General features: G+C 36.8%; 1 protein-coding gene across 1 annotated transcript; it reads right to left on the bottom strand.

Moving 5' to 3' along the window:
• Window positions 1–8,687: 8,687 nt before the first annotated feature.
• LOC128996512 (uncharacterized) lies at window positions 8,688–19,954 on the bottom strand. The gene is made up of 10 exons (XM_054421890.1): window positions 19,851–19,954; window positions 18,823–19,029; window positions 15,290–15,383; window positions 14,265–14,549; window positions 12,915–13,293; window positions 11,959–12,149; window positions 10,591–11,046; window positions 9,825–9,999; window positions 9,300–9,499; window positions 8,688–8,823 (listed from the first exon to the last, which is right to left on the bottom strand). The coding sequence occupies exons 1-10, from the start codon at window positions 19,945–19,947 to the stop codon at window positions 8,688–8,690; spliced, it is 2,220 nt and encodes a 739-aa protein (XP_054277865.1). The 5' UTR covers window positions 19,948–19,954.
• Window positions 19,955–20,996: the final 1,042 nt, after the last annotated feature.

The raw sequence follows: 20,996 nt of genomic DNA, 5'->3' as shown, positions 1-20,996 counted from the left end.
TTGTGGCCATGAACCATGACGTCATACAATGTCAACAATGAAATAAAGTAGTGTATTATCTCAGTAGTAGCCTATCTCTACTGAGGTTGTTTAGGAGAGGTTTTTTTGTTTTTTAGCGAATTCCCCATATAGGGTATAAGCTATTACCGTAGGTCTCATGGAAATATCTAGACCCGGGACCGATTTACTTTTTCATTTTGATGTTCATGTTGATATATATATATATTTATATGTGTGTGTCCATTAGCCAAAGATTATCCGATTTTGATTAAATATGGTACAAACGTGTAAATTATTCGAACGAGATCGCGAACCAGCATGATCGGACTATGGGTAAGGGGGGTTTATGGGGTGAAAATTAGTTTTTTCCCTTTTTTGACTCGAAAAACATAAAATTTCTTTCCAGACCATTTTTTTTAGCTTAAAAAATAATTTTGCATATTGGAGCGTTGTTTTACTATTGAACGGTTACGGAGATAATTAAAAACACTTTTCATTTTAAATTTAAAAAGTTAAAAAGAACTAACTATCCTATTGGAAAATTTGGTTTAAGGGCTTAATTCTAAGTAACAGGAGATACAACGGGAATAGTATTTTGGTGAAACCCCTTATGTGGGTTGTTCCAGAGAGAACAGTTTGTCTTTTCTGGTAAAAGGACAGTTTTAAAGGTTACAATTTTAAAGGTTGCTAAGAAAATTCCAAAATCTGTACATTTGGAATTTTTATTTTATTCCAATCAAAAAAATTAAAGTTGTAGTTTGCTCGTTTATGGATATATTTTTATCAAATTGGGCAAATGTATTAATTTCATCCTATAATAGGAACAGTTGATACAAAAAACTTTTCCCCTTCTAGTAACAGCAAACATAAGTACTCGTTAAAACTGATGCCATTTAAATCGGGAATAAATATGACTTGCTTATGGAAACATTTTAGTACCGGTAATATTCCAATCAGACAAATTTAACTCTCTAAGTTTCCAGGTTTTTTTTGTGGTGCGAGTATCATTGTATTCTACTGACTTGTGGCATATTTTTTCAACAAAAATAACAAACTGACACTCTCAGGATCTAACCAGTGGCCATTTTTTACTGAGATTTAAAAATACCTGTATTTTAGAACCTTTTTCACGAAACTTGTTTATTAAACACAAGATTGATTATGAACCAATAATGTCATTTGTCGTTTAATTAATGATGCTACCCAACAAAAGATCAATGTTAGACAGTAACAAGACCAGGATTTGGACCATTCCCATACAAAACCTTAAAAACCCGATGACGTAGATGAAACAGAATATAAAATTCAAACAATAACCGTGCAAACGAAAATGCAATCCTTAAAGCCTAAGGCGTATGTACCTGTTAACTAACAAGTTCCAAACGTTTTCATTTTTCCCTCAGATTTCGTTTGACAAATCACCTGTGCATCATTCCGTAACACAACACTGACGCCAATGACGTCATAAAAGCTTCACTGAGTGACTGATGGTTTTAATCTCTGACAGTTTATCACTTACCAATTAAAGACATCACGTAAGTCCAATGTCACGTGATGTGTTATGATAAATGGTTCGTTTCGCCATCAACCGACGATTTACAACTTTTTGCTAATAATATTCGCTAGTTGATTATTTGTTTGGTTTTGATTTGTTTTGTACTATGTGACTGCAACTCAAAAAAACAATTACATTACTACACAAACACTATTAGTTATTCACTTGTAAAGGAGAATTGTGGATATTAATAGGCATGCACTGTGGATGCGATACTCTCTGGTGTGGATTAATGTCCGCACTAGTGAGTACTATGACTATCCGCAGTACTATCCTGATAATTAGACCAATTCGTATACCAAGACAAAAATGTGGTTCGGATTCCACTATAAACTGTAGGTCCCTTAGTTGCCATTGTATGGGCTATTAATTAACAGCTGTATCTAAGTAATATGTCGGCCTTAGTCACCAACAAGGTTACAAGATCGCGCCACTCATCCTACACTCATCTCCATTCATACTTGGCTTAAAATACCTACTTTGTATGGTCGCCATTTCATAGAAAGGTATTAAAAAGTAAAGGAGAATTATAAGTCTACATAACACTATAACACAAGATACATAATATTTGAGTTTTTTCCCATGATATTGTCATTTTCTTATTGTTTTTCTGAATTTTTGGGGGTGGAAACTCAACTACTACCCCTCATACAACACTGGTTAAGTTTAGGTCATTTGTCTGTTGCTGAAGTCAAGAAAAGTAACAGAAGCAAACACTCCGGGTTCACCGGAGCTCATGTAATATTCAATTGACTCTGGCAAATACCAAGTCCTTCCACATATGAGTTTCCAACAGTGCTTGACTTATACTGGACTCTCTTACAAGAACAAGTTCCCCATGTGCATAATTAATTTCAAATCCACTACAGTATGCGGTAAAATAAACAGTGCTGAAATGTTATTACAACACTGTATATTTTGACACTTAAAATGCACCTGAAGTCCAATATATGCACTTTTAAAACAATGAACACAATTAATTTTAAATCTATGGGTTACAGAATTAAGAATCATATGGTTAGTACCATTTGGTGATTGGTGGGATTCGAACCCATTGCAATCTAATCATGAAGCCAGCGCCATTATGTACCATTGTGATGATTGTAAGATAAACGATCTTACTTAAATCTTATTTTAGCAAAATCATCTTTTGAATGAATTATTAAATTAAAATTAAGTAGGCTAATACTACAAAAATCTTTCGCATTAGGGGTCTAATAATTTTTTTGATGCCTTTCATACATTGAACTTTTTATCTCTTTTTCATTGTTTTCTTCAATTGTATTTCAATATAAGTCTATAAATAAAAAAATGGTAAAAAAATCCAAGTCATTGAATTATGTAAGATTGTTGAAATTGATTCATCAGTTATTAACTAGTGCTAATAACATTGTAAATCACATGCTTATGCTTGGGTAGTTAATTAACTATGACAGATTGATTTAAATTTCACACCCACCGACACAAGATTTACTTTAGTCAAGTTTGTTTATACAGGGTGGCTGAAAAGTAACTTGCACCCCCCCCCCCCCCCCCTTAACTTTTCAACCATTTGAGATATTTGAATCTGTTTGCGGCAACCTTCTTAGATATGAGGGGCTTCAATAATTATGGTATTTTTCAAATAGCAAGTACAGTCGAGTTTGGTATCATTTTGCAGGTCTTAACGAAACACAACAATTAACATAAAGAAAATAGAAATCGGACCATTAATAACAAAATGGCAGTTCAAAATTACTTTTAATAACCATTGTCTTAACCATTTTGTTATTATGGTCCGATTTCTATTTTCTTTATGTTAATGGTTATGTTTTATCAATACCTGTAAAATGATTCCAAACTTGACTATACTTGCTATTTGAAAAATTGGATCTACCCCCTACCCGCGCAACCCCTAAGGGCAAAATTTTCAAAACTGACGATAATTATTGTAGCTCATCAATTCAAAACAAGCTGCCGCAATTCAATTTCAAATATCTCAAATAGTTAAAAAGTTAAAGGGTGATTTTGGTTTTCTTTATGTGAATGTTTATGTTTCATCAAGACCTGTAAAATGATAACAAACTCGACTATACTTGTCATTAGAAAATTATGAGCTACCCCCTACCCCCACTACCCCTAAAGGCAAAATTTTCAAAACTGACCATAATTAATGTAGCCCCTCATATCTAAGAAGGTTGCCACAAATAGATTTCAAATATTTCAAATGGTTGAAAAGTTAAGGGGGGGGGGGTGCAAGTTACTTTTCAGCCACCCTGTATATGCATAATTTAGGTACTTTATTTACTAGACTGTTAATACCAAAGCAGTCTGGTAAAAAGGTTAAATATGAGATTGTGAGATAGGATTAAAGGCCATTAAAATTCAATAAATTAATTTGTTAAATTGATTCTTGCACTTGTGGGACTTTTCCTGGAATTTTCTATGCCAATAAATTACCTACACTACAGACATGGGGGTGAATTATAACAATAAGTATCACACAATATTCTTTATTTAACAATTAACACATTCAAATGTCATCAGTCAATAACATGTTTTAACGTGATTGAGTCGATTATAAAATCTTGATAAGAGTTTAAAGTTGATCAGGTGAGTTTAAAATAACACGACTAATTAACAGGAAGATTGATTACATTATTTTATATACAGTATGTGCCGAAATGAAAAGTAGGCCTACTGAAAATGAATAAAATATTATTACAGTAACTTACTGGTTATTTTGGCACTTACGTGTTATACACAAATTATTATATTTTTAATAGGTACCATTATCTAATGAAGAACATAACAAAAGGATAAATGTCAGGCACTTTGGGTGTTTCTTCTTAAAAGGAGACAAATTAATTAGTACATATTACTTGGGTTAGACATTCCATCCCCATGTTAAAGTCACCAGGTTTTTAATCAAATTTGTCTTAGTTGATGTGAGCCACCAACAAATTGCGCTGATCTAAATTACTGATTTCTGCCGAATGCAAGATGGTTTTTACCAAGTCAAACTGATAGAATGATTTATTGTGAGCAACTGTTTTGACCGAGCAACTATGTCAGTAAAAAAAGTTAAGGTACAAAATAGAGTTTTAGATGGTTTTAGACACTAGCGCAATCTGTAACTGGCTCACACAACTGCATCAATTCTTAGTAAAAAATTGGCGACAGCTGGTCCATATAGATGGGATGTCTTCGTAAAACTAAATTGGGTAAAACTAAATTCCACCTTCATTTCTCAATGTTTTCCACTGAAATTGAAAAATTAACCTAGTTAATTATTTTCTTACACTAAAGAAACATTAAAACACAAAACAACTTTTCAGCAGCCACATTAAGTATTAGTAATGATATTTTCAAATCACTAATAAAAACATGAAACATATATCAAAAGAAAAATGAATTGCAGGTTACATAAATAAACATAGCCTATTCAAAATTTTGTATCATGCTTAACCTACAATAACTGTAAAATCTTACGAAAAGTTCAAAAGTCTACAAAGATATTTAAAGTTAGAATTAATTTGAATAAATTAGAGTTTTTGTTCCTGAGATAGTTGAGAAATGAGAAGTCATAATATGCTTTACGCTTGTAGTTGAGCAAATTCAGGTAAATGTATGACAGTAGTCAGTGCTGTATCAGTAAATTTATAAGCGATTATTATAAACCTCAAAAACATAGTCTGGTTATGTTAGATTATACTTTCACTAATTTATCCTTAGTGATACGATTATTTGGCCTACATGTCTTGCAATCCCTATTTCACAATTCCAAATTTCACATCAGGATTTAAGTTAAATTTGCATTTGAAATATATTTCAGTAAATTATATTACACTGATAAAAGTAATTTGACACTTTATGCAATTACAAATTTTAAGGTGAGAAAGATGGATAAAACATTGGATACAGTCAAACATTGCTGCAACAAATTTGTTATTTGATTGATGTTGAATAACCCACTTTAACATCAACCAAACAAACAAAACGGGGGGTTTGGTTCAATCCCCGGCACATCCACTAAACATTTATCCCTCGTAACTCTCTCGTGAAATGCCACTGGCGTTGAAAGAAAAAAAATAGGATTTAGATTTTGAAAGGAGAAATTCCAAACTCTGGTCTTAAGTTACTACGATGGTTACTATTTCAACCTAAATTTTTAGAAAGCAACATTAATTGGTAACCCAATGAAAATTGTATCTGTGTAAAGAAAGTACTCTGACCACTCTTCTACTTAAACAAAATTTTGCTTTGTGTAGAAAATGTTGTACATAGTCACAGGATTTTTAATCCATCTCGACTAAGAGAATTTGCAAAAGAAATTGAAGAGAAATTGCATTAAATAAATAGCATGTCCAATGAGATTTTCTTACTCGGAATTACAGAATGGTGCCATTTGCAGCTCTGTAGGTGATGTAGTACGCTTCCCTGTGTGTTTAGAAAATGTTATAAATCATTGCTCTCACCACATGCAAGATAATGTCATAGCCAGATGCTGTAAGGTCTGCCGTTGTCAAAGCAATGAGTGAGGGTAAAATGGGGGAATGGGTTAGGGAGTGGTAAAGTGGCAGTGCACACTTTTCTTCTGTGAGAAGTCTGGGTACCCATCAAAAATACAATTTCTTCCGAGACAGACGTTTTTATTCCACATACCCATTTCTGCACTTAGCCCTCTATGATTGCATTAAAGCCATAAACTTCAGTCACTGGTGATGAAAGTCAGCAGCCGATATGTTTCTCGCAGTCAAAAACCATGTCACTGACCTTATCTTACATGTGGCAGGAGATTCAATCATTTGAAATATTTTCTAGACACACAGCCAAGAGTACACGTCAGCTACAGAGCTGCAAATGGTGCCGTTTTGTTCACAAATAATGCCTGTAAGTGGTGAGCCACCTATTTACGGTGTACACATGAACCACTAGCAATAACAACCCTTACTTAAAAAACAAGACTCGGATAAATAAATTTGACATAAATGTCTTGTAAAATTATTAGTAAGATATTTTTAGTAAATTGGTAGAAATTCCTTTTTTAGGCTATGGTTTACCTCCCGTTTGTTGTCCCAATTATCCGTCACTAAGGAACGGAGGTAAGCCCATAGCCTAAAAAGTCATACTTAGTCCTGGGGCTATGAGAATGAATATTAATAGAAATTCCATCTACATGGAATTACCTGAAAACCAATTTTTTTTGTCGATGACACAACGTAACTGAATGAGCCTATCACAAGTGTGCTACCATCAAAAGAACATCAAAATATTTAAAATTCTGTTTTCTCTTAGTAAACTGTACTAACGATTTGACAAAAACCGGCTGCAGCAATGTTGCATAAATTAAAACGTTGAACACGGAAAATAATTAAAGCTATGAAACATGCATAGTTTTATGGTAATGCCGTGGTATGCAGCGTATTAAAACAATAAGGAGGCAATGCAGGTGCATAAAGCTTTATGTGAATCTCTGAATACAGGCAAAAGGGCTCGTCCCCTTGCATTTGCTATTAGGTTGAGTCCTACCAAACAGTTATAACTCCCATCGTCCGCTGGGAGGACCATATAACACGAAGGTCCGATAACCTGAGATCGAGACTGCTATACTAAGACTACCATTGTTCCTGTGACGGAAAAGATGCCTCAGTTTACAGTAAGTTGTACCATAAATGAAACATACTCCCTTAGTAGATTTCCCATCCTTATGGAACAGCTGAAGCCAATTTTATCGTTAGTTCTGTCAGGTGCACTAAAGAGGTTGTGTTTTGTTTACTATTTGTTTCTTGTTATTTCAGGAATTTGAAACCCCGTTTAACCTAGTAAAACGATGTAATCATGAACAATAACTCATCCTTTAGTTATATAACCAAACAGTAAAACTCAAATCATGAAATTAACTATGAAATAATAGAAACAAAATTTTAACTAGACACAAAAAACAAGCTTCAAAATTTACAATGGGATCGGAAGTCTACTTGTGTTGGTTAGTCTATGGTTGTACTCAAGAGCTTCTCCAGGTTAAAAAGTTTGGGTGTAGGCCAACTACAGAAATAATTTATTAGTAGCAACTCATTCTTTCAACACACTCGTTCAATTTAACTACGTCCAACCAAAGAGAAGTAACAGAGGAAACACTCATTGGTACACTTGGGTAACACTCAAGTGGTGTCTAGCACTAGTGCTGGTGTCTAGGGCCAAGTCCAACACCGCCCCTCTTATCCTCTTATACTACAACGGTCACTGTGGAGGAAGACCCTGTGCCCTGTGCGATAGGAATTTCTGCACAGTGCTCGCCGATCAGGCTCCCTCCTCGCTCGTCACAAGTATATTTCCGGCACAACATACCAGAGCTGAAAAGCGCACAGTCATCCCATTCAAATGTGTTTCCTCTGTATAAGTCTCTGTGATCCAAACCTTAATTATAAAACTGGCTACATCTTAGAATGGAATTTATGCTAGAATGGTTTGGGCACTTGTGTCTACTATATATTATTCTTTTCCTTATTATAAGGCACGGTAGATTTGATTTTGTTTACTGTTTGATTGTAAAACTTCAGGAAGCTATTATTTATAAGAAGGTCGTTTTAAGTGATTAAACTAGTTTTTAAATGGGTATTGAAAACACACCCTCTATATGAAACAGACAAAACCAACATCAATATTGTCTTCAGCTGACACGAAAGGATGATAAACTTACAACAGAATGTGTTTTATCTATAAAGTAGGCCATTACATTTTCTAGACTAATTGCACATCGGCAATTGTCAGTCAACAATCTTAACTCAATGTGAGTAAAATTCCAAGCATATAAATAACTAATCTAAAATCACCTAAATCCCGTAAAAAATAAATAAAATCGCCTATAGTACAAAATTATCACTAGCCTAAGTCTACTAACAAATATGTTCAAATATACATTGTAACTAGTTACTCGATTCAGTACTGCTTCTCCTGAAGACATTGTGGAACCCACTTTTTGAGTCATCGATGACAAAAGGGCAATCAAAAGGAGCACATATGGAAGAAGCTCTTGAATCTTCATTGGCAGATGGAAAGGTGATTTCGTACGATGTGTCTTCAAAGTCAAACATAACTTTGTCTGTAGACTGTCCAACTACTTTGGCAGACAGTTGATGCCAATGTTCCATTATGGACTCGGGCAAAGAAGTGCTTGTACCGCTGCAACTTTCTTGTTCCCAATGCGGAGCAAGTGACGGAGGTGATGTAGAATCTTCTGCTTCCCCTTCATCAGTCTGCCCAGTGAGGCTCTAACTTCGGTGGTTCTAGACACACGATGTTCGGTAATAGTTTCTCAATCATCTCCCCCACTTGTAGATAGTCTGTACAATTGCAGCATCCGATTGACAGGTTCCTCCGCCACAACCTGATTCACCGGCGTGTTCTCGACAGATAGTAAATGCCTATGACTAGTTGGCCTTTCAACGCTTTTATCACCACAAATTTGCTCTTTAATCTTGTTTTCCTTGTTTGTTTCATTCTCTCCATCAGTCTCTTTACAGAAAAATTAGATTTCACACTATACAATTTGCCTGAAATTGGAGTTCCACTAGAGTTTTCAGTGTCTGCAGAATATTCTTCGGAGAAAACAGATTTATCCGGAGTGTCTTTGCCGGAACTAGATTCGCTCGAAAGTACACTGGCCCTTCGGTTCGAAATGGCTTTTGTTAATTGAAATTCCAGGAGATACAGTATTTGTTACATTCTTTGATTTATTTGGGGTGAGTTTTGCTTGACTAACATTAGAGGAAACACTTTTGGTTGATTTTGCTTTTCTTGATCGGGTCTGTGGTGATACAAATTCTGGCGAGTCTGGTAAGGGTTCACTGTGTTCCGCTTTACTTTGACTAGAGCTTGCAGAACCTGTGGACTCAGCATCCTGAGAAATCTGTCTACAAGTTCTGTCTTCTTCTTTGGTGATTTGGTAGATCTAAGACTACGCTTGGGAAGGTTGTAAATCAACAGAATCTGTTTGCTCAACCTGATTCTCTACATGAACTTTGACTTCTGCACCTGGTCCAGAGTCCTGAGAAATTTTGGTTTTTAACTCATTTGAGACTCTTCTTTTTAGGCGTGGTCCTAAACTCATCAAGTGTTCACCATCACTGCCATTTTGTAGGGTATTTTGTGCTTCTGGACTAATTAACGAGTCATTGCTATCAACCTTTTTTGCAAGTTTCTCACTCGATAGTTTATCACTATACAACTTAGCCGTTTGTGTTGTTGGGGGTGAAAAGAGATGATGTATTGGTTTATTGCCAATTACTTTAGTATCAGTTGATACGCTCCTAGTGATTCGTCGTCCTCCTGAAGACTCAGTAATCTGGTAACTAGCAAAAGATGAAGCAGTGGTAGTTTCCAAAACTGAACTTGAGCTAGAGTTAGCTTCAGATCCGTTCTGACCACCACTAGGTGAGGGAACATTGTTAGTGTTTGCTTCACTAAAATGTTTTATAAGGTTAACTTGACAACTTTTAAGTGGTGATACTGTTCTAAAACTAACCTTTTTCGAGGGGGTTTGCTTATCTTGACGAGTATATTGTTCTTTTTCTGCTGGACTGCCTTTGTTCACTACAGGACATTGTCTGCTAATCCCACACAAACCCGTATTACCTTCTTCTAAATTAAGCCTTGGTACGACCACTTTCAATCTACATGATTCTTGCGCTTGTATAAGAGTTTGTTTTGCATCATGTTGAGTTATAGGCGATGAACTAACACTGGCAACGGAATTAGAAACACTTAACTCACGTATTGTACAAGTCCTTTTAGGAGTTCCTCTGGCTGTTAGTGCACTTTTCAAGGGAGTTTCTCTTTGGGAACTCAATTGACTTGAAAGGCCTGACTCAGGTTTTTCATCCTTAGGAGATGTCAAATAATTTTGTACACCACTTTCTGTCACTGAACCACTTCTATCAATATTTTGTTTACTCACACAATCAAAAATTATGTTAGTAGTTTCTGGATGATCCTTACTCTCAGTACGAAATAAAGCATTACAAACTGCATTTTTTACTTTTGCATCACCTAACGGTCTTTTGGCAAATCTAGGCGAGCTTCTAGGTGAATCTCTGCAGATTACTTTGGACGGGGTGTTTTTCACTATAGTTTGTGCATTACAAACTTGCAGATTAGATACTTCTCTTGATGCATTCTCTCTTGCACTATCACTTTTACTCGGAGTCCTTGTTTTACTCTTAGCTTTTACTTTTACTGATGAATCTGTTCTGTCAACTATTTTATTGTTCATTTCTACGTTAGCTATTCTATTACTCCCTAACACAGGCTTATCAGTGTCAATATCCATATATAGTTTGGTAGTTTTACTATTGACATTCAAATCACTGCTTATATTTTTAGACATCTTACTGACTCCACTGCTGCTGGGTTGGTTGAAAATTGTCTCTGCCATCTTCAAGCTGTTGTTGTAGACGAGCGCCATGTGTTCTGAAGTTGGGTCTGAACCGATCTCTCGGACAGTGTAAGAGCTGAAATCAACATTTTTTATGTTAGTAATTATCTGTTTGTGAACAGAATTTCCAATATAGAGAAAAAAGCTATCATCGTAGGTCTCATGGTAAGACATAACCCACGATCCGATTTATTTTTTTGGTTTGATGTCCCCAGAGGCCAAAAACATCATCCGTTCAAATTCATATATATATTATAGACATTATGGTGATAATAAATAACATTAAACCTGATGTGATTTAAATAGGGAATAAATCTGACATGCTCAAAAAATATTTAAGTGAAAATCCAACCAGGGGAATAGAATTTTGCTTAGTCGGCAAGTTTGCACTTACAAGAAGTGTAAAAAATATGAATGGTCTAGATTAGGGCTTTCCAGCCTACGAGCAGAGGTTTTACGGCCCGCAAAAAGCCAGCATAGGCTAACTAAACTAAGTTGTTTTGATAGCAAACACTGATGAACGATTCCCCACGATCTTGTTAACACCAGGGTTGTGGGGTTCTCGGTCATAACGTAATCGTTTCCAAGGAATTCAGCAACATTTGTTCCCATATCTTCATGTCTTGGCGATAAAAAGAGTTTCAATAAGTTAAAAATTCAATAAAGTAAATTTTGTAGTAGATATAAAAGATTTATGTCATCCTGTGTTTTTATTAGGCCTCTCTGGAATTTTTGTAACCAAAGTTTGTTTTAAGGAAATATGGTGAGTAAAAATTAAGCAAGAAAATCTCAAAAGCTACCACTAAACTCTTTATGAGTTTCGTGAGTTTATGGATGGTGGGGGCGTGAACTTTCTGCACTGAAATAAGACTTGCCCACTTTCCCTACAAAAACGTACAATGTGACCTCCGAGGATAGGTTTTTAAGCCCGTGGTCAAAAAAAAAACAGAGAAAACCAAAACAGCCAGAGCCGCAGCTTGATATTTACCTGAACTGTTTAGCCAGAGCCAACATGCGCTCGCTGGTGCTACCCTCTCCGTCATGCAGGTCTGCGCCAAACCTCGTGAGCCACAACCTGTGGCATGTACGGAACAGCACGGTCATGCACGGACGGAATAACTCGTGGCTCATCCTGATCCCCTCCTCTCGCAGGGCGTTGGTGGCAGCCCACAGCATCTTCTGTTGAACAACGAAGAGTCATGACTTTTTACTCTCTCCCCCTATACATAGTACAACAAGAGTAGGGCATACATTGTTTTTGTCAAAAGTTTTGAGTTTGAGTTTTGGTTGGAAATATCCATTTTTGGGTCTCCCAGCACAAAAAAATGGGTTTTGATGCATTTTATGTGTTTGGATGAATATACATACTAAACCTGTGGTTTGATTTTTATGAAATTTAGTATGTGAAAAGTATACTACGATAGTATACCTACTACTAATCCATAGTATGTCCAGGTTTTTTTCATTTATCGTTCATTTTGATTTTTAATTGTGTAATTTACCATTTTACCCTATAAAAAGACAAAAAACCAGATTTTCACACAAAACCGACTAACAATTTTGATTTAAATTTAGTATTTTTAGTATTTTTAACCCTAAACGAAATGGCACAACCCTCAACCCTGTAAAAAGTACAGTTTAATTCTTGTGATTGTCCCCATATTTCAGAAAAAATTTACAGCAACAGACTGTGTAGTCTTATTCAAGCTCTTAAAGTGTTAGGATGTTCAACTTTAATATAATTTATTACAGCCAAACGTGACAAGTGTGGCTATAAGCACACTAGCGCTCGCAGGGAGATTGTAGGAACGCATTTATTTGCCTCAAGCTATACTCGGGATTGGTTTCAAAAGAAAGCCCTTTTGAAATCTCAGCACACATGTCCAAGTCTTATGGTTAAAGCAACTTAAACCGCTAAAATAATTATAATAAAAATAATCTGACCTGCTTATGGGTTCCGCTCAAAGGTTGCGGCTGATTGGCCGTAGGAGGTGGTTTAGGCGGAGGCACTCGAGGAGGGGCGGAAGGCTGTAAACTCTCTTGGAACGACAAGCTCCTGTTCACCCGCTTACGAGGACTCACCCTCTTCGGCATCGGCCTCTCTCGTTTCCCAAACTGGTTCTTTTTCTCACTACTCTCGGCAAACAAATTCCGCTTGGATCTCTGGACGCAATGAGTGTTTGGAGTTTTGGACGTCGGATCCTGATCTGGACTTTGGAACAGAGCCCTTTTATAATTGCTTGACTGGGTTTCACTCTTCTTCTTTGGCGTCGGTTTTGTCTTCTTAGCTGATCCCTTTTTCTTCTGCCGGTTGCCAAGTTTCCTTTAACAAGAAATTAGAAAAGATTATGAGTAGCCTAGTTGTAAAAGAATAGAATGATTTATTCCAAATTTGCGCTATTTTTGGGCTATATTTGTAAAACTCATGGCTAAATTCAACTAGAGTGTATTTTGAATTACTATGACTATAGTGTACCGGTACCTAAAAAGTTTGAAAACATTTCTAGGCTATACCACATAGGCCTATGTATTTGTTTCTAGTTCATGTAATCGTTACCATTTGTTTAGAAAGACAGCTTGATTAAATATGAAGAAAATTATCATGCCATGACTATGCTTTTAAATATTCCCCACAAAATTAAATGTCAGTCAGATAATTTAAAGATTGACAATATTTTGAAAGACTTTAATTGAAAATCTGTTGTAGGCCTATTTTATAAAGCAGTTTTAGTTTATACTTAATTTTTTATAATAGGTCAAGAAAAATTTTGTCTTTTCACTTTTGTGAACAAGATAAATAAAAATATTGATAATTTTTATATCTGACTTTGTTTATATATTTTTATAGTGTCAAATGGCAATTTTACTCTAAACAATTTAGGCCTAATGTAAAGTTCAACTTAAACAATTTCTTGTACTGTTTTTCCCCTAGTGAAATAGGCCATGTGGAGTCATATTTTGTAAGGAGGAAATGATACCTGACCCAGATAAAATTGAAACAATTAAACTACGGTACTAGCTATGTAAAATCTGAGACCAAGTCCTATTCCTTACTTCATCATCTAGTGTTCTAGCCAATTACTTGGCAGTGAGCATTGATTTTCTTTCACAACGTTTTTTAATACTAATGGTCCTGATAGGAGTAGGAAGCTGCTTTGAATAGGAGTGGATTAAATAAGGAACACAAAGTTAGTCTCAGTATTAACTACCTACCTTATCAATTCAAAGAGAAGATTCTTAAAATCAAATCAATATTTTCAAAGAGGTTTTAAAGCTTTTACTAACTAGACTTACTTAATTTCCACCATTATCATCTTCTTGTCCGGATTCTTGTTGCCGGCGACACTGCACAGATTGGCTGATGAGAACGCCTTGCGCCGGCGCGCCAGATGGCTGAGTCGCCGACCTGGACTGTGACCCCACGCTCGGTGGCGCGCTCTTTTGCGAGCGCTGGCAGTGCACAACGGACTCTTAGCGAACAGAGCATTGACACAGGACGACGTTTCAACTCCCACATACCTCTCTTTGTACCGAATACTCAGACGTTCCAACTCTTCACTTGCTGAACTCTTGTTGTAGCTGAAAAGAAAATAAGTGGTTATAAATTTGGTAAATCTAAGTTGTAGAAAAAAAAGAAAATGTATTTTATTTAAATTTTAAATGATTTGATCTTGTATTCTAAAATTAGTAACAAATTGTTATTATACAAGTATATGTAAGAAGAATTCAAGAGGTGGAGAAGGGGGAATGAGAGGATAGATGGTGAAGGAGAACTATGGAAGAATCGGAGAAGATGGAGAGCCTAGTTTACGCCCAGACCGTAGAATAGCCATTACAGAATAAAGATGGGAACACAGCTTTTTTGCAATAACAGTTAGGAACGTTCCCTAGCTTTTCAGTAATAGGTGAAATATTACTATTATTACTGTCACCTATTTTTTCTCAACAAGGACGTTACAGCCACAATAACGCGTTAAGGGGGGTTGCTCTTAATAGGAGCGCTATTTCACTTACTCAATACAACAGTTCAGATGATGTTACAAAATAATCGTTCTCATTAATCTAGCACTAAAGTACTACTATTCGTGATGCTCCCTAATAGAAAGATGCGTATTAAGGTAGAGTGTGGGGCTTCAGTGCCCTAGGTCCCTGTGCACTGTGCGATAAGAATTTTTCCACATTGGTCATTTTAGGCTCTTCCTTGCTCGTCACAAATATATTTCCGGCATAAAATAACAAAGCTGAAAGCTCACGGTACTATTAGTGTATTTCCTCTGTACCCTACTTATCTGTATTTAATTGTAGGATATTCTACTTACTATACATCCCAATAATCAAGTTGTAAGGTTTCAGGCCATTTTGTATCTTTTGCTGCATTTTCTTCCTGCTTGCACACACTTGTGTTGTTTTCACCTGAAAATTATAAATAAGTTTACCTATTTTGAAAAATTATCAAACCAAATCACAGCCTTAGCCTTCATTAAAATTAGTTTCATACAAAAAAAGACATTGAAATCAGAGGTGCGCATGCTCCTAAAGCCAGAGGCGCAATTCCCCACCCCAAGTCAGAAGAGCAGTTCGCCACATTTTACTCTGCCCTCTATTTAAACCTCCCCTCTGCCAATTTATTTGGTAATTTCCCTTACCGCATAAAACAAAAATGTCCAAGTAGGCTATTTAGAAAGGTTGGGGTAAACAAAAACAAACTTGCGGGGACAAAAAAAAATTAAATATTTAATAGGAAACGTCACTTAACAATACAAAATTCTATCTACCTACCTTACCTACCTTCTGTCGTGAACTTTTACCAGAGAAGACTGGATTGTTCATGTCAATAAAAAATTAAAACATCACTTCATACATAAAATTGAATATGAAAACAATTAACTATCATTAATATTTACAGAGTACAAATGGCGAGCAGGGAGGAGAGTGAATCGGCAAAAAACTCGTCAATTGAGTAAAAAGCCATGTCCTTTAGCCACCGCACCAAGACACGTTCAAAGCGGTTTTTCTCAAGCAGTCTAACCCTAGTTGGAAGCTTATTAAACATCTTCAACGCTAAGTCCGGGAAGTGCTTTGAGGTCTTAACTAGCCTACGCCTCGGGATGTCCAGATTAGATCTGCTTCTTACGTAGTGGTCATGTATTTCGCTTCTGGTGGTGAAGGAGGCCTCATGTCGCTTAACATAAACCAGCGAAACCAGGATGTAGTTAGACGGTACGGTGAGTATGTCCAAACTCCGAAACAGGGGCCGGCAGTGATCTAGATAATCACTAGAGGTGATAATTCTCACCGCTGCCTTCTGCAGCAAAAGCAGTCTGTAGCACTCCGAAGCGTGCCCCCAAAGAAGCAGTCCATAGCTGATGTGAGAATGGAACAGGGCATGATAGACCACTGTTAGGTATTTGCGGTCAAGTAGGCTCTGAAGCTTCCGCAGCAGGAACAAGACTCTGGACAATCTCTTGGTGATCACATCAATGTGTTTATCCCAGGATAGCTTACGGTCCAGAGTGAAACCCAACAGTTTTACGGGATCAGCAGCATTATGAAATTCTATTTCGCTGAGACTGCAGAGTAGTAACTGGGTTTTTGACTCGTTCAGTTGTAGCTTATTACATTGGAACCATGTCTTGGCTTGGTCGAAAGCCAGTTCCTGGTTGGCGATCAGTTCACCAGGGTTTCGCCCCCTACTGAGAAGAGTGGTGTCATCTGCGAACATTAGCACTCCCCCCTCAACACTAAGGTCATTGATGTGTAAAATGAACAGCAGGGGACCCAGCACTGAGCCTTGCGGTACCCCATAGGGTACAAGTTTAGTAGCCGATGTCGAGCCGTTAATAGCTACACACTGCAACCTCCCATTCAAATAGGACTCCAGCATACTTAAAGTCTTTCCACAGAGACCATAGTGGCGAAGTTTGTCCAACAAAAGGCTATGCGAAACGCAGTCAAAGGCCTTTGTTAAGTCACATAATGTTAAAAGTATTGAATCTCTATTTTCAAATGCATCTGAGACTTGCTTGACAAGGTCCATAACTGCTGAGGTGGTAGATTTTCCCGACCTGAATCCATGTTGAGTGCTAGACAAAAGGCTATTTCCCTCAAAAAACTCCACAAGTTGTTTTTTCATGATTTTTTCAATTATTTTGCTTAAGACAGGGAGTATAGATATTGGCCTATAGCTACTTATTTCTTCCGGGTCTCCTTTTTTGAAGATAGGAACCGTCTTAGAAGTTTTTAGTGCATCAGGAAAATGGCCATCGGCAAGACAGAGGTTGATGACATAAGTAAGAGGGGATACTATAACAGTAGCAACCTTCTTAAACAGCGACACCGACATTCCATAGACATCTAGGCTACTTGAGTCCTTACAAGCCCTTATTACACTCAAAACATCAGCTTCAGTAACTAAATTCCATTCACTAAGTCTCACTCTATTGCCAGATTGCATAGGCCCTAGATTTACAACAGGGTCAATATTAGATGCGGGAATCTCATTCATTATACTGGTCACAGAACCAATAAAAAACTCATTTGCCTCATCAGGACTGGCTTTACAAGCAAACACACTAGGCCTAGTACGGTTACTGTTTACAACACTCCAAGCTGCCTTACATGGGTTTTGCGCCTCGGTTATGTACTTACCATAGGCATCCTTTTTGGCTGTCTCAATCTTACGGCTATACATTCTCTTAGCTTGTAAGTACAATCCATGGAAGTGGTCCCTGACATCAGGTGCAACTGCCGACTGAGACCTATCTTTCAGCATCAGAACTACTGTTTTCCATCTAGCTAACTCGGGGGTAAACCAGTCAACAACGGAAGGGCACTTTGAAAGTTTTTTAGCCTTTTTAGCCTATCTATTTAATGGACGAATTGGAAGTTTTTCAATTTACAATTCAGAATCTGTATTGTCAGCCAACATGTTCTCAGTAGGCCCCTATTGCAATAGACAATGTCTTCAACACATTCAACAATATAGTCTACTCTATCCATTACTCTACTCCAACAAGGTACTTTTTTTTATAAGACGCTAGGCTTGAGCCCGGGATTGTTTTTCACATTACTTCAGGCTAGACCTAGGGGTTGCGGCATTATCACTTAGATAAAATCCATTGGTGATTTGGAAGGATTTTAACCCGATACCCCTGGAACCGGAATCCCGCGCTCTAACCACTAGACCAGCTCGCTCCCCACTCTAACACGGTACTGTACAATATTAGCGTAAATTTTTCCAGGGCTTAAAAATTCAAGCAACTTTATGGGCATGAATACTTTTGCAAAAAGTAGGCTATTTTGTTGCAAAATTAGACATATTAATAACAAAGTTACAAAATAGAGCAGACAAGGAGGGGTTGCTCCACTCACAGGCTGCCTTCTACAAAAATCGCCAGGCAAAATACCAACAATACCTTAACTACCATCAATACGGTAGTATGATTTTGCGACAAAGTTATCTTATAATTCATTTTGATAGCCCCAGGATTGCATTTTATGACTAATAATGGTGAAAACGTACCTTGTCACGCAACCCTTAACATGTAGGCCTACCGTAGTGTCGAATTTTACTTGCTACATGTTTCGACAGTTCTTTAACTCCACCATCGTCAGGCCTACAAAAGAATCCTCTTCTGGAAGTTTCGTCAGAATATTTTACTATTTACACATAGCAAAATGTTGGTGTTAATAGTAGATAACTACTTAAAAACACTTTTTTGGGCTGCTTTTACAAAATTAACTTAGGCTATACATTCATCATGGCAGCTATCTGAAAAATTCCCCCCCCCCCCCCCCCAATATATCAGTGGCGCAAGTGCACATAAAAAACAATGATTTGTGTAAAACTTACGTTTTTCAGGAGACAATGTAACTCTGAAGGACTGGTTTTCCCTCCATAACTTGAGGATTTCCCGGCAATCGAGCTGTGGTACAGTGAAAGCCGGAGGAGGAGGAATCCCCATCAACACTGTTTGAAAACCTTTTAAAATTTTTTCCTCTTTGTTAAGCTCGACAACGCTCTCCTCTGCATTCTCTTTGTTACTGTTGTTTGCCAAGTCTGAAACAAGATCCATGAAATGAAATTTAACTCACCTTTGAAGGAACCTTTCCTTGAAGTGTTTTCAAGTTTTGTTAGGTTAGATTAGGGAGGTAGGCCTAAGGTTTAGGTTTAAGTTAAACCTAATAATGGACCGATTTGTGGCCTAGTTTATGTTAGCTCCTTTTTTGTTTTGGCTTAACTTAGTAAAAATACTGGGGAAACTGAAAAATAACTTAACTATGCCTAGTATAAAAATAAGTTAAGTTAGCCTAGTATTTTGCATAGTCTATGCTCTCTCACTGACTCTCATTGTGTAAGCTAATAAACTTACACAACTTTTTATTGTGTTGTCCTGCTTAAACTTGGCTCATTGTTGTCTTATGTTAGCCTTGTATTTTCAAATAGGGAATCATAAAACAATACCTAACATTAAGTTAGGCAGTTAGAAAATAGGTAAACAATAACTCAATAAGGAGTTTAGGCCTAAAGATCCAGGCCTATGCTGAGTAGCCTATCAACTTTCAGAGGACACGATATGTTAGGCTGTGTAGGCCTGAGATTAGGATAGACCTAGCCTAAGTTAATTTAGGATTTCAAGTCTAGGCCCTAAGGGATGGTTACTTCGGCTGCACTTTACTTGACGTCCTACACTCATTCGATTGTTCTTTTCGATTCGCTATTTTCATTCGATTGTTTCAATTTGGTTGTTTGTGTAGGACCTAAAGTAAAGTGCAGCCCGACATGTATGTATAAACGAATTGGGTTTACCCAAGTGGATATTAATTTTGATCTTTTTAGGTCACAAAATCGTATCATCATGGTTCTAGGCTTAGGCCTACCTTCTTCTTCCGGGTCTTCATCTGACTCAAACATCAATGGGGATGGTGGTGCTCTGGGCCTTTGCCGATTTTCTCTCAAAACAGAAGAACGTTCCATTTTATTTGTATGCTAAGAATGAAGATTTTTATGATACCATGAAATACAATATTCATAAAATGTTTCAACACGACAACAAAACTAACAAATTCCTACAAGCTTGAACTCAAATAAGTTACCGTACCCATTTCAAAACATGTCTGTCTAAGGGTAAAATTTGCTCAAAAAAGGGAGTTAAAACTTAACAATATTTATTAAAAATGTAAGATTTAAGAGCAATGTTAACGTCGTGGGCGCATTATCTAACGTTAAACCCCCGTGATGTGAAATGACATTTTTTAAATAAACAAAGCAGAAAAGCGACCGTTCTTCCATAAGGGAGAGTTTTAGATTTAGACTTTGACTTTTTTAGACATCTGATTATTTTTGGCGGAATTATGCTTCAGATGGATAGAGTATAATAGGAAGATAGTAATGTGCCATGCGCTGATTATAAGAAGCTAGCTTCTGTATTGCCGATTTCCGTTATACTACATTAGCAAATTTGTTTTAAAAGAATTGTTTACTGCAACCATTGACTATATACCAAAAGTGAATCCATAACGAAATGGAATTAATAGCCTTGTGAGGTGTGACTCGAACAATCTGATTTAATTAATCGCAAATTCGATAGTTTGTAGCTGTAAATGAAATAAAAAATAAGTATCCAGGCTGGGAAACTGGAGGTACTGCGTACAAAAATAGTACTGTACTTGAGTTTTGATAACCGGTGGGGGGTGTGAATCAGTTTTGTATAGGACTGGGAAACTCATGAGTTTGGCTATCAAAGTTCCCTGGTAGGGGTATACCTCTGATACATGAGGTAGCAGAGTTTTGCCCCCCTCCAACCACGAACTTTGAGTCACACAAAATTAGTTGAATAGGTAAATTAAAGGTTAAATTGGACGTACGTTTTCACGGTGTTGTGAAAACTTTTAAAAGGTCTTTCTCTAAAAATACGCACATTTTATACAAAATTAATGATTCTCACAAAAGTATACGTCTGAACAGGGGTATAATATCCCTGTTGTACGTGGGTAAAATATCCGAACCGTACATCGACAGTTGTC

The sequence above is a fragment of the Macrosteles quadrilineatus genome, unplaced genomic scaffold (genome assembly GCF_028750875.1).
Source record: "Macrosteles quadrilineatus isolate MER2022 unplaced genomic scaffold, UCM_ALF_1.0 Scaffold_6__1_contigs__length_79288215, whole genome shotgun sequence".
Classification (NCBI taxonomy): Eukaryota; Metazoa; Arthropoda; class Insecta; order Hemiptera; family Cicadellidae; genus Macrosteles; species Macrosteles quadrilineatus.
Note: the sequence above shows the minus strand (reverse complement) of the source record. Positions and strands in the feature narration are given on the sequence as shown.